At 37.7% G+C, this 14,182-nt stretch overlaps 1 protein-coding gene across 1 annotated transcript in view; it reads left to right on the forward strand.

Moving 5' to 3' along the window:
- The window catches only part of MALRD1 (MAM and LDL receptor class A domain containing 1), a gene marked incomplete at its 5' end in the record, with an annotated part of 881,642 nt that overhangs the window by 116,041 nt on the left and 751,419 nt on the right, over positions 1 to 14,182 (forward strand). The window contains one exon of the mRNA XM_036760519.1: positions 12,906 to 13,052. Coding sequence (XP_036616414.1) covers positions 12,906 to 13,052 — 147 coding nt within the window. The remainder of the gene's footprint in view (positions 1 to 12,905; positions 13,053 to 14,182) is intronic.

The following is a 14,182-nucleotide window of genomic DNA, read 5'->3' on the forward strand; positions in this document are numbered from 1 at the left end:
CCTTGATCTGGGAGCTCTGGAATTTGGCAACAATATTCCTAGGATTTTTATTTTTGGGATCTTTTTCAGGAGGCGATTGGTGGATTCTTTCAATTTCTATTTTACCCTCTAGCTCTAGAATATCAGGGCAGTTCTCCTTAATAATTTGTTGAAAGATGATATTTAGGCTCTATTTTGATCATGGCTTTCAGGTATTCCAATAATTTTTTAAATGATCTCTCCTGGATCTATTTTCCAGGTCAGTGTTTTTTCCAATGAGATACTTCACATTGTTTCCCAATTTTTCATTCCTTTGGTTCTGTTTTATAATGTCTTGATTTCTCATCAAGTCACTAGTTTCCACTTGCTCCAATCTAATTTTTAAGGTAGTATTTTCTTCAGTGGTCTTTTGGACCTCCTTTTCCATTTGGCTTATTTTGCCTTTCAAGGCATTCTTCTCCTCATACCCTTTTTGGAGCTCTTTTGCCATTTGAGTTATTCTATTTTTTAAGGTATTATTTTCTTCAGTATTTTGGGGGGTTTCCTTTAGCAAGTTATTGAATTGTTTTTCATGGTTTTCTTGCATCACTCTCACTTCCCTTCCCAATTTTTCCTCTACTTCTCTAACTTGCTTTTCCAAATCCTTTTTGAGCTCTTCCATGGCCTGAGACCAGTTCATGTTTTTCTTGGAGGCTTTTGTTGTAGGCTCTTTGACTTTGTTGACTTCTTCTGGCTGTATGTTTTGGTCTTCTTTGTCACCAAAGAAAGATTCCAAAGTCTGACTCTGAATCTGAGTCTGTTTTCGCTGCCTGTTCATGTTCCCAGCCAACTTACTTGACCCTTGAGTTTTTTGTCAGGGTATGACTGTTTGTAGAGTAGAGAGTACTTTGTCCCAAGCTTGAGGGGCTGCACTGTTGTTTCAGAGCTATTTCTACACAGCAAGCTCTGCCACACCAGCACTCCTCCTCCCCCAAGAACTGCCAACCCGGAGGGGACTCATATCTAAGCTGGTTCTGTACTCCAGCTCAGATCTGCCACTTAATTCCTCCCACCAGGTGGGCCTGGTGCTGGAAGCAACTGCAGCTGTTGTTCTGTAAGCAGCCTCAGAGCTGCATCACCTCCATGGCCCCCGGCCAAACTGTGAGCTCCTTTCACTCTGTCCCAGAAGCTTTTTCCACTAACCTTCTCTGTTATCTTTGGTGTTTGTGGGTTGAGAAGACTGGTAACTGCCACAGCTCACTGATTCAGGGCGCTAGGGCCTGTTCTGCCCAGCTCCTGGTCTGGCTGGTCCTGGCACGGCTCACGCTGGGCTCTGCTTTGCTCTGCTCCCAGTTCCTTGTGATAGACCTTACCCAGTGACCATCCAGGCTGTCCTGGGCTGGAGCCCTGCTTCCCTCTGCTATTTTGTGGGTTTTGCAGTTTTAGAATTTGTTCACAGCCACTTTTATAGGTGTTTGGTGGGACCTGGCGGGGAGCTCACACAGGTCTCTGCTTTCCAGCTGCCATCTTGGCTCCGTCCCCAGGAATGCAGTATTTATTCTTGTTAAACTCACCCTTTGTAAAAATGTGATTTCTTCAGTCTCCTTGGGGGCTCACTTCCTCCTTTGTCCCAGGTAAGGTTACATCCATTTTTTCTACTTAGCAATTAAAAAAAGGAGCACTGGAGAAATGGATGAAGGGCCGAACCTGATCTTTAAAAGACCTGGAGAAGAGAAGGCTCAGGGTGAATGTGTTAACTGTATTTAATTATTTGAAGAGTTGCTACATGGAGAAGAACTTAGGCTTCTTCTTTCTTGCCGTAGATGGTAAAACCAGGAGCTGTGGGTAGAAGCTGTGAACCAAATTTAGGCTTGATGTGGAAACAATTGCCCAACTATTAAAGCTTTCTAAGAGTGTGATGGCCTGCCACAGATAGTGATGAACTCCTCCTCTGTGGCAGGCTTTTAGCAGAGGGTAGATAAAATTTGTTACATATGTTAGAGTAGCTTGGCTAAGATAATTGCTGATTTCTTTTTCAACTCTCAAAATGATGTGATGCCATAATTTTAATACTGACTACAGACAAGTCAATTAACCTCAACTCTTTAAGAGTATAAGGTAGAAAAGTTGCCCATTTGTGACAGTGGGGAGTTTCCCACATTGATGAGAGACCTCTTCTTTTAACCAAAATGAACAGGCTCTATGTGTTTAGGAAGAGGGCGCTGCATGGGAAAGAAACTCTCTGTACCTTCAAAAATATACTGTGTAGGATTCTATCTCCACTGAGCCTAGTACTTTCTACTTCCAGCCAAGTCAGAAGTTAGCAAGTAGGACTACCTTGTCTCAAGGTAGTATAGCCACAGAAACCCAACACTTGGCTCTTATTTTTCCCCAACGATGGGCACCTACAGAGATCGTGTGGGGTAATGGGGAGTGCTGAAAACCTGAGTTCAAATACACATCTAACATTTATTTGCTGTGTGACCTGGGGTGAGGCACCAGACTTCCCTGTTCCTTAAGTGACTCTATGCAACTTAATTCCTTAGTCATAGAAGTGTTAGAATATACCTAGTAAAATTCCACACTGAAAGTTTCCCATGTTGATGACATCATAACCCCTTTCATGTATTCATGCGTGCGCTTGACATTGACATGAGTTGGTTTCTAAGGGTCAGAGAAACCAATACTCCTGAACTTTAATGAAGTCTCTTTCATTGTGGCAATACCAACCAGGGAGTACTCTTTTTATTGAAATGTAAGTATTTGAAAACCCGTATGTCAAGCACCTGTAATTTAATTGATTTATGAATTCCCATCATGGGAACTCCTTCCACCAGAGGAAAATTGCATTCCATTTATAACTTAAAGTCTCAGAGGCTCAGAGAGTTTGCACGTATTACCCAGCCTCATTCAATTAGTCAAGGCTGGAGCAGAATTTGAAAACAGGTTTTCCAGACTTCAAGTCTATCATCCTATACGATGCTGCCTCTCTCTTACTTGAAAGAAAATGTAATTTAATTTAGGACTTTCATGATGGGGTATGCTATGTAATCTAAGAATTCGTCTGAAGTCACTAAGACTTTTGTGGCTTCTTACAACACAAGTATTCTGTCTCAATTAGTTTCCTGTCTCTATCAGGGACAGTAGTTTTCATTTAAAAGTTGACATTTTTTTGCTGAGGTGATTTTAACTTAGTGAGATATCTTGTTGAACAAGAGATAAATATGGCAGTAAGATAAATGCCAACTTTTTAATGAAAATTCCTGTGTAGGTATATTAGGAAGGCAGAATTTATGATTTCAAAGAGAATCTCATATATGCCTAAAAGGTCTGGAACTGCAAGATGTAAGGAATTCTCTAGGCAGAAGGCAGGAGAACTAAAGCGTGTATTTACACTCCACAGTAACAAGCCCACAAACCAGCGCCCCCATTTTGATATTTTCATCAAAAGCTTCCAGGCCCAATAAGTCTGCCTTACAAGGGTAACCAGGAGGCCACAGAGAAGTGAGATGGTATAAGGCAAAATCGTATACATGCTTCCCCTCTACGGTAAGAAGATTACCCACTAGCCTCTAGTCAGCTCTGCTACCGACAGCTCAGCTTCGGCTGTAGGCGTCTCTGGCTCCAACCGGAAAAGGAAAGGAGGATCTTCAAGCTGTCCTCTCCCCTCTTATAGAGTTTTTGACATCATCAAGCGCCGCCTGAACGACCAGGGCTGATTGGTTCTTGAGTTGGCCCCTCCCCCTAGCGTAGACCACATTAACACACCTCCCCTCAGCCAGCGCCATGACTCGTCACACAGGAAGCTCTGGTCCTGCCCTGGAAGAGCAAGCCCCAGCGTCCAGGGAAGCTCAACGAGGCAAGCTGAGTCATTCAAAGAAAACAAAGTCCATTCTGGCTACAGTAGGGAATGCTTTTGATGATAGGAAGGAAGGGATAAGACAGAGAGAAGAGAAAGACACAGACAGACGTAAGAGGGGAGAAGAGGGAGAACCCCATGGATGGTCAGCCTGTCAGGAAACTCTAAGTAAATTTTAGTTCCTCAACTGACTGAGTTAGCTTGTTTTCAACCTCTTAATAAAAAAATGTCCAGCGGGAGTTACTTGGGGATTTTATGGGACATAGAGTGAAGCCTGTCCTCCCTTGTCATGATTAAATCTTTTAAAGTATGAGATGAGATTCCTGTTCTAGGTATTATTTGCAAAAGTGATAGGATTCTGTCTGGTGCTCACCATTTGGTGACTTCTCTTAGGTAAATTCATCTTTCTGACAGCCTCCATCCCTCTTAATACCAGGTATCAAACACACCAGCATCACCTCACTTTTCAATTAAACATTTTGACTCACGTTTGTGTTCCTGTAATTAAAAGATTCAGCATGTTTTCTACTTTTCTTTTCCTGATCAAAATTCCTTCCTGGTATACGGGTACATGTCTTACATTCTAATTTTGGATACAATCCCAGTCTCTTCTTTCAATAAGGTTCCTCCTGATACCCTCCTGGCATATCTCCAGCAGTACAGTATCTCCTGATACTCTTCTGGCATTTCTCCAAGACAGATGAAAACAGAAGCAGCCATCTGCAACAGATAACAGATAGTGTTATTTCCTAGGATTTTAAATTTTCTATATAATGGGATCCTCTTTGACCAAAAGGAAAATAACCCTTTCTCTTAATTGCTGCCAAGTTGATATAGCAGATGTAACATAAAAATGTCATGGTCATTATAAATACTATATCAATTATTTACACATTTTATCCTAACATTGAGTATTTCATGCTAATAATTTTACATTTATTATTCCTCTGGGAACATGTTATCCTTCACATACCACAAAAAGCAAAAAAATATGAATCGGAATACCACTTTAAAACTTCTAAAATATAGCTTTCAAGTTTTAGAATTTGCAATTCATGTTTTTTCCTCAAAAATAATTCATAGGCCATGTGATGAAAAACCTCCAGTACCACCTTTCCTGTATGCTTAAGAATAAAATCTTTAGGTTGCTGTATCTCTTTTGCATGGTTTGAATAGCATTTAAAATACCTTCCGTATTTGGGGACTTCTGTCATTGTTACTTCACAAAGATCATAGTGTATACACACAGACACTTATATACATGTGTATGTGCATATATACATTTGAATATGTGCATATATACACACCCACTCAAACACACCCACACAAACACAAACATGAGTATAACTACTATGTTCAAGGAAACATGCTAGGTTCTAGCAACATAAAAGCAATGACTATGAAGTTGCTACTCTTTAGAAAGTTGTTTTTTACTAGGGAGACAAATGTCCCTAAGAGACAGACTGGGTTCTTTCTTCTTTCTCCAGAGAAATGCCTTTCCATGTGAATGATTCAAAAACTTTCTCACATTTTAACATGAATTATTAATCAAGTAGGCCATTATTGGGTCATGTGCAATGCTCTAGAGATACAAAGAAAATGAACTATGTTCAATAATGTAAAAATAATAATTTTAAAAATTGTATATTCTTGCAGAATGTTTTCAATGAATAAAATTATATTTCAACACCTCAGTTTTCTGGAGAAATTATCCATAATTCAGTTTAGTAACTTGAGCAAAAAAAAAAGAGCATTAAGCAACCAAAATGGATATAACAGTCTATGTTCTACTCCTAGGAAGCCACAAAGGGCCCCATCCAGGGAATTTTAAATTATCATTTCAAACACAGCTCTACTAAGCTTGATTATCTCATTTCCTAGTCTACAGTATTTTGAAAGCAGCTGATTTGAAAGGCTGTTTTCAGAATTGTTAGAGTTAATTTACTGACCACCAAGAGCAGCAAGAAGTGGTCATTGTTAGCTGGAGACAGAAAAACTATAAAAAAGACAAGAGCACAAAAAAAGAAACAATCTGAAAACATTTAGTGTAAGGTCAAACAACCCTATGCTTTTCAATGATTCCTGAGAAAAACAGTATATTGTACCTCAGTTAAATAATTGACCCTATGTCAATAAAAAGTGAATTTTATTCAGTAGAAGATTCTCTTTTTAAGAAGATACAATTCTGGAGGGGTAGTGTGCTACCCTGAGAGTGACAGTACCCCTCCCCCATCACTCCTGGTCTAGACTACCAATCCTCTTTCGAGTCTAGTCCTCCCAGTCATCATCTGGGAAAGCAGCTCACCTGGAGAAGGGGTCAACTACTGAGCAATTACTATCCACAGAGGAGGGAAGCCAGTCTTGCTGAAGAAGCAAGGGAGACACGGGGGCAAATCAAACAACCATCACCACCTTGACCAACTTTTTTCATATTCTAGTGGAAATATCTCAAGACCCTGAATCCCAAAACCTTGGGGTTAGCAATTCTTCTGGTTGTCTCTTCAGCCATCATCTTGGGAAGTAAATCCTGTGGATATGCCACCTACAGTCATAGTTACTGAAAACCTAGAGAAGAAAGTTCTTGGCATAAATATCCTTGGTGCTATCAAATCATTCTAAATCAGAAACTGATGTAATGTTATCAGACATGACATTAGAGACATTATGGTGCTACTGCACTGTAAGAATTATAAGACCTTTCTACCTCACCTGCAACCACAATTGTCCATATGTATTATCTTCCCTAATAGGACATTAGCTCCTTGAGAACAGATACTATCTTAAATGTTTATTTGTATCCTGAGTACTTAACAGCATGCTTTGCATGTAGTAAGCACTTAATAAATGCTTTTTATTCATTTATTCATGAATATCATCTCAATTTTTCCAAGTATGTCCTAAAAAGACATTTACAAAATCAATTATCTGTAAAATCCACTTATGTAGAACTCAGTGCTTCTCCGAAATAATGAATAGGAGGAATTGCTGCATAATAGATTTGAAAGGGCACTCAAATGTTTAAATGTATATGTGATTTTGTCAATGCAGACATTCATTTAAGTGATTCAGATGGCCACCCATCCTCCCTAAACCCTTTCCTAGGAAACTCTCAACATTGTATCCCAACAATTCAACTCAAGGGGTCCACGCAACATGCTGAAGGCCTTCCTCACTTTATTTTGACATCAAGAAAACATGAGAGTGCAGGGCCCCATTGGTGATCATTGCTGATTTTTGCCACATGATCAGTCCATCTTCTTTTTTGACCATATTTAATTTTGGTGGCAGATTTACTCAGATTCCTCTTTGTTATGTGGCTGCCTGCTTACAAAAATTATACATTTTTCCATTGCCTTTTGAGTGAGTGATTGGCTTAATTCTTTTGAGTTTATAACTTTCATCCTGGAGACTGAAATACTTCAGAGTTTGATGCAATCTAAGAAATTATTTTTGCCACAGTAGCATCTGGAGGACCCCATCATCTATAGAGAAAGCCTCTTCTAGTTGGAATCTCTACCACATCTCCACCATGACAGTAGCAAACATCTCTAGTGAACATAAATATCCATGTTTTTTGCCTGACCTGGTAATATTGATCAGAGATTGAACAAGGTCAACACACAATAGTGCAATGGAATCTTGCATCTCCATCTTTTAGTCAATCACATGATGATAGAGATGGGGTCTATAGTGTAGTATATTACTCATGAAAGGCTTTCCATTTGCTAATTGTATCCTTATTAAGGATTTCCAGTTACAGTGTGTGTTATTCTCACCATTTTAAAATCATTGAGCGATCAATTTATGAGGTATATGAAGGAGGAGAAGATGCCAAAGTCTGGAAAAAATCTTTCATCTTTTTAATATCTCCCCCTCCCACAAAAAAGAAAGACAATGAAGATAATATATTAAAACTATGTCCACTTACTACTGAACAAATATTAAGAAATCTTGATTCTACGTCTCTTTTTTTTTACTACTGAATGCTAGTTCTTTACATAATTGTAGCACCTAAACCTATGTAGATAAATACACCATTAAGTTCCTCCATGCACCAAAAGACATTGGACTGTAGGCTTGGGTATGGTACAGATTATAGGAAATTCAGTGTTTTACTTTATTATAACCTGATCTTGATTTCTACCATCAGAGATTTTTCTTTGGTTATTATCAGTTAATCCATAAGAATTTCTTAATTGTCCATACGCACCAAATTTTTTTTAAACTCCGAATTGAACCCTTGATCTTTTAATTTTTGTCTCAAAGTGCTTCTAGTTCAATAACATATAAAAATATGGATTTATGAAATTTTAGGACTGAAAGAGACCATAAAAGCCTCCTCCTATTAGAGAAGTGTAGATTAAGGGCCATGGCTGGGTGAAGGGATTTGACCAAAATCTCATAGCTAGTTAATGATAAACCTGGATTTAGAATTAAATCTTTTGATTCTCTGGGTCCTGTTGTAATACAGAAATAAATGTCTTTATCTGTATTTGGTTAATTGTAAAATCTTGCATGTGAGTCTGAGCCTGGTAGTGGGAATAATACTTTTGAGTCGGAAGAGTCCTGGATCTGATGCATCCTGATTGCAAGACCTTGGTCAAGTCCCTTAAACTTTCTCTAACTCACTTTTACGTGAAATGTTTATGTTCCATATTAATTAATGGAATTATTGTGACAGAAGTATTTTATAAGCCAGTGGTATCAAAGTCAAATAGAAATTGAGGTCACTAACTAAACATAAAGATCCTTTCAGGCCATGTACTGACATAGTTTTATAATGTAATATCTATTTTTATTGTATTTTTTATTTTGTTAAGTATTTCCCAATTAATTTTAATCTGGTGCAGACTGCATTTAGGAGTATTATGGGCCGTATGATTGACATCTCCGTAACGTAAATTGTAAAGAGCTAAAGAAATGTAAGCTACCATAATGTTTCATTGCACAATATCTTTGAGTGTCTGGTCTTGAAAAATTCCCTACATAGGATCAAACTTTTCATATTAAAATGTAGGCTTCTTAAGGACAAAGGATATTCCTATGTCTTGGTTTGGCATACCATTGAGCACCTGATAGGTGTTCAATAAATATTAACCAAAAATATTAGCAGTCAATTTCTGCACCAATTAGCCATTACTTATTTATTCCTGTATCCTTTTTCTTATGTCATACAGAAATTCTTCACTGCTGAACTAGAAGCTTTGTAAATATTTGAATGTATAAGATTGGAGACAATTTGCCTCATTTGTGAAAAAATGAGGCTCCTTTTGCTTTGCACGTACAAAACTGGTTCGCTAGACAGCGAACCAGAGGATTATTGTACTCCAAGAACATTGCTCATCATACTGATGAATCTGCAGTGCACATTTTCTCAAATCATTAGTGGTGTTATGTCCCATACTCTGATTATGGATAGAGGAGTGTTTCCCATAATCACAAACACTCATAAAAAATATTCAAAGGGACTTGATAATGAAGGCAGTTTTCAGTTTGGACAGGGATAGAATATTCTTCAGGTTTTATTAATGTTTGAACACCCAAAACTATCCTAGGAGATTGCACAACTTAGTTGCCAGAATCAATTTGACTCTCAAGACTTTCTTCACACTTGATCAAACTTTGCTCACTATACCTTAACTTCCTGAATTATGTAGGGGATGGGAATTAATGGAAGACACTTAACTCAGCTGATTGAGCTTGACTCGTAATTTATAGCTCAGCCATTTTCTGGAATATTTGTACTTAACTAAAATCCAAAACTTACTAATGCTCAAATTATCATGGGAAAAACATTGTTGGACAGACAATTAATCCACTATGGTGTTGTTGTCATTTGTCCTTCATTCTCGAAGAAGACCAACTTGTTTTCAGATTGTTGGACGCTGATAGATCTCAAACATTAACCTTCACAAGGACGGTAATATTTACTTTTTTTTAAAGTGAAATGGCTGACCTATGTAATGGTATAAAATGTAATGGGATCTTTTTCTATCCAAGTTACATTTGTAATAAAACAATGGTCTGATTTTGGTTCTTTGTGTCCATGGCCAGCTATGTACATATTCATACACACATATTACACACATATAAATACATGTGCATGGTCTCTGTATAGGATGATGGGGATCATAGATGTAGACCTTTAGAGGTCATATAGTCCAAATGACTCATTTTACACATGAGAAAACTGAGTCTTAGAGATATTAAATGACTTTCCTAAGGTTACACAGCTCATCGGTGGCAGTAAAAATTTGGACTCAGGTCCTCAGCCTTCAAATCCAGTGATCTCTTTACTGTACCACACTATGAGAAAAGGTAGTTTTTGTAACTTTCAGTACTTTGGTATATATGTATCCACTTGAGTTCTCCCTCTTCCTACCACTGGTCATCCATTACTTACTGCTGAAAGATGAGGTAGTGCTGGGTGGGTGCTAGCTACAGTGGTGAGGGCCAGATTTTCCTGGACATAGACTGGCTCCCCTGGGGAAAGTCTTTCTTTCCTTGAAGGGTCAGTGTTCTGGGGAGAGGAGGTAGCTTAGCTAGCAGAAGAGAGTGCCCTGGGCCAAGTCTTTAGTTCTGATTTCCAAGAGAAATTGTGTCTTTAAAAAATTGTATCAGCTCAGGCCAATGTTCCACTTGAGGCTCTGTATGTTTTTCTAATTCATAAATCACTGTAGAATCAGTATAGAACTTTTCTCCTGCTAGGTTATTGGCAGAGAATAAGGACTTCACAGAGGGAGGAAGTGTTGGAGCATGTTTTAAAGGGCTAGTTACAAACTCTTGGGCAGCTGTCTAGGTGACCCTTGCCCATTGCCTGATAGCTCACAATCTCTGCAACCCTACCATGCCACTCTTTATTCAGACAAGGGGATTTCTCTTTTGCAATATAAACACTTTTGGTATTGACATTTTGTCAACTCCTCTCTGTATCCAGAGATGACAAAAGAAATGTCCTAGGAAACAGGAGATTGCTATTTAACAATACTATTGAATGATATGGTGTAGGCATATCAGGGCTGAGTATGTTTTTTTGCAAAGGCCTTCTGATTAATACAGTGCAGCCAAGCCCCTCATTTTGTTGCCTTGGAAATTTGTTTAGTGCAGAAATATATAGTTAAGAGAATCAAAACATACCATTTGTGCATTTTCATCTTGTCTTATAGGATAACTGCCTAAGTAAGCATTGCAGCACCTAGAGGTCCAAGCATTTAATCAGCATACAGATAGCTTTAGCAGTATTGTGGTTTGTATATTCCACTTTAATGTGTTAACAATTGACATGTAACTAATGAGCTACCAGATCAAAAGGCCGGGCATTCCTATTTAAATAAATGTGAAAATTCTATAATGACCAAGATCTAGTTAGCTGTTGCAATATATAAATATATAAATGAAGAATGTGATATTATTTTTGATGGAAATTCATTTTAGGTTCAATCTATTGGTAATGGAGTCTTCCTGAACTTCAGACCTTTCACTGGCACGGTAGCACTCACTGGGAGGTAGTTGTGTCATTGTGTACCCCCAAATGCTGATAGAACATTTGCATACAGCTTCATAGTATATTTTATTAACTCATCCTCACCACAGTCATTGGAAATAGGTCTTTTACAGATGAGGATATTATGGAAGACAGAAGTCTTAACATACATTTTCCAAGGTTACAAATAAAGATAGCAAAAAATCTTAGTTTAGGCGAAGCTTTAACAAGCTGGTAGATGTGTCAGTGAGAGAGAGCAGACTTTAGAGAGTAGTTGGGATAGAGAAAAGTGTCAAATGCCTTTCTTTCTTTTCTTTCTTCTGCCAGTCCTCCTTCTTTCTTTCCCATTTCCTTCCTTTTTTCTTTAGTTTTCCCCTTTCTTCCCTTCCCCTGCAGTTTTATTGGTGCTTTTAATATTTTATGTCCCAATCATTTCCTGATAGTATTCCCCTTGCTGGTCCTTTCTCACCAACCTTCCATTGTAAGAAATAAAAGTAGTTACAAAAAGTGGATGGAGAAGGTGACTGTTTCTGCCAATGTAATACTCCCATTCCCTCACCAATCTATTTCATTATCTTTTGAACACTGGCCCTCATATTCAATTTGACGTATAAGCTAATCGTGTAACCCTAGGGTACCTAGATGGTGTAATGGATAGAGTGCCAAGTCTGGAGTCAGGAAGACTCCTCTTCCTGAGTTCAAATCTGGCCTCAGACATGAACTAGCTGTGTGACTCTGGGCAAGTCACTTCACCATTTGCCTCAGTTTCTCATCTATAAAATGAACTGGAGAAAAAGATGGCAAACCACTCCAGTATCTTTGCCATATGAAATCGTAAAAAGTCATACGCAACTGAAGTAACTAAACAACAAAATCAAATGCCTTCTTTTCTCTTACCTTTTCCAGACTTGGCTTTTAATTCACAGCTTAGCCCTCTGGAACCACGCTGCCCAATATCCCAGCTGTGGTCCTGCAGCTAGGTGAAGAAAAGAAACCATAGATTGTAAATACCTTCTAGAATTTATTTTCTCTTGGTGATAAAGAGAGGAGCCTTTACTAACAAATTAACTTACATGCTAGGAAAAAAAAAGTTGTGGGGTATAATCAACAACTTAGAAGGCTTAATTCACCAATAATTCCAAATGGCACAAATTTTTTTAGATAGTGGATAAAACTATTAACTGAGAAAGCAAAGTGAGGCAAACAGTAAGGGACCTTACCTGGAATTAAATTTGTGTCTCTTCAAAGATTTTCTCACCACAACGCTCAACAGGTTTACATTTGACAAGCAAATTAGTCGCTCTCTGAAAAGCAGTGAAGTTTCACCTAGTTTCATTAAAGGACCCTGCCAATCAGAATGTTGTATGCCAGGCCATGGAATGGAAGAATTTAGGAAATCGTGAGGCCTCACATAATACATGTTAAGCTTCGATGGGTTTAGAAAGACTAATTGTGACTCAATGGCTAGAAAACAGTCTTTTTCAAATTGGCATGATTTTTTACTTGTAATGACCCAGCTGTACTGCACACAACTGGTTTGATGTCATGTAACATTTTACTTAATGTTCTCACATATTTTGTTTTTTTTTTCTTCCTGGGCCTTAGCAAATTATACTATGTGTAATTTTGAGTCTGATTTTTGTGATTGGAAACCATTATGGACAAAGGAGTCACCCTGGAAAATATCGAAAGGATTGACTTTCAGAGAATTTGCTCTACCTCGCACAGATCATACAACAAAGAGTGAATATGGTAGGACTTTTACATTTTTTTTCTTATAGTGAATTGAAAGTTTGGTGAGAATTGCTGTATTGAACATTTTTGTCATGGGTACGCAGAATCTGGTGGAATAGTGGATCAGTCTTGGGTCTCAGGTCAAGAAGATCTGTATATATATATATATATATATATATATATATATATATATATATATATATATATGAATTGTGCCTCTCCACATTCATGAAAATCACAAATCTTACATGTATTTAAGTATTTAACCTTTGGAACTATTAAACTATATCTTGGTTCCTCTGACTTCCTCAACTGATCTATACAGGGAGCAGTAAACTTATATAAGCATATATCCCCTATTTTTCTTCAATATTTTCCCTCAATATATAGATTTGAATTAGTGAGAAGTGTAATCTGTCACTTTTTTGTACTTCTAAAAGTTAAAGAAAAGTTAATACAGATAAAACTGCTATTAAAATTCTTCCTAGTGGCCTCAAATTATGAGATTTTGTTGAAGTGGTTTAGCAGAGCTACTCTAACCACACAAAAACAAAGAAAAATAGTTTCATCTTCCCTGTGCAAAATAGCAATATTTTAGCACCATCCATGTAGCAAGTCCTCAAGTAGTGGGATGTAATTAAGCTACTTTTCATCTTTTCCATTTTTGAACAAACAACTCCTTTTAATCTGCTTATTTTCACTAATTCTATAATTTTTCCGTATCTTTCTAAAATGATCTACTTAGCACCTTAACAGAAACCCACCAAATGCCAAATAAAAGAAATGATTGCTTAAACATCCCAAGATCTTGTTCACTTTTAAAAAATAATGACACCAAATTGTAAATTTTTTGAGTTTGTGGTTCACTGACCTCCAAAAGTACTTGTTCCTACTTAACATCATCCTGATTTATTTTTCTTTGGTAATTTCTAAAGAAGAATACCAAAGAAATAGCAGCCAGTACAGTCTTTGACCTTTAATCTGCTAGACAAACCTCTTAAACTCAGTTAATTGTGTCATGACAGAATAAGTTCTTTGTCTTTATGTTGGTGCTAATCAGCTTCATCTTGGCACTAAGATTTTGTGCTCATGATAGTGATGTTAAGAAGGTGGAGACAGAGTCAAGTTGGATATAGCTGGTTATAGAT

Source organism: Trichosurus vulpecula, chromosome 5 (assembly GCF_011100635.1).
Source record: "Trichosurus vulpecula isolate mTriVul1 chromosome 5, mTriVul1.pri, whole genome shotgun sequence".
NCBI lineage: Eukaryota > Metazoa > Chordata > Mammalia > Diprotodontia > Phalangeridae > Trichosurus > Trichosurus vulpecula.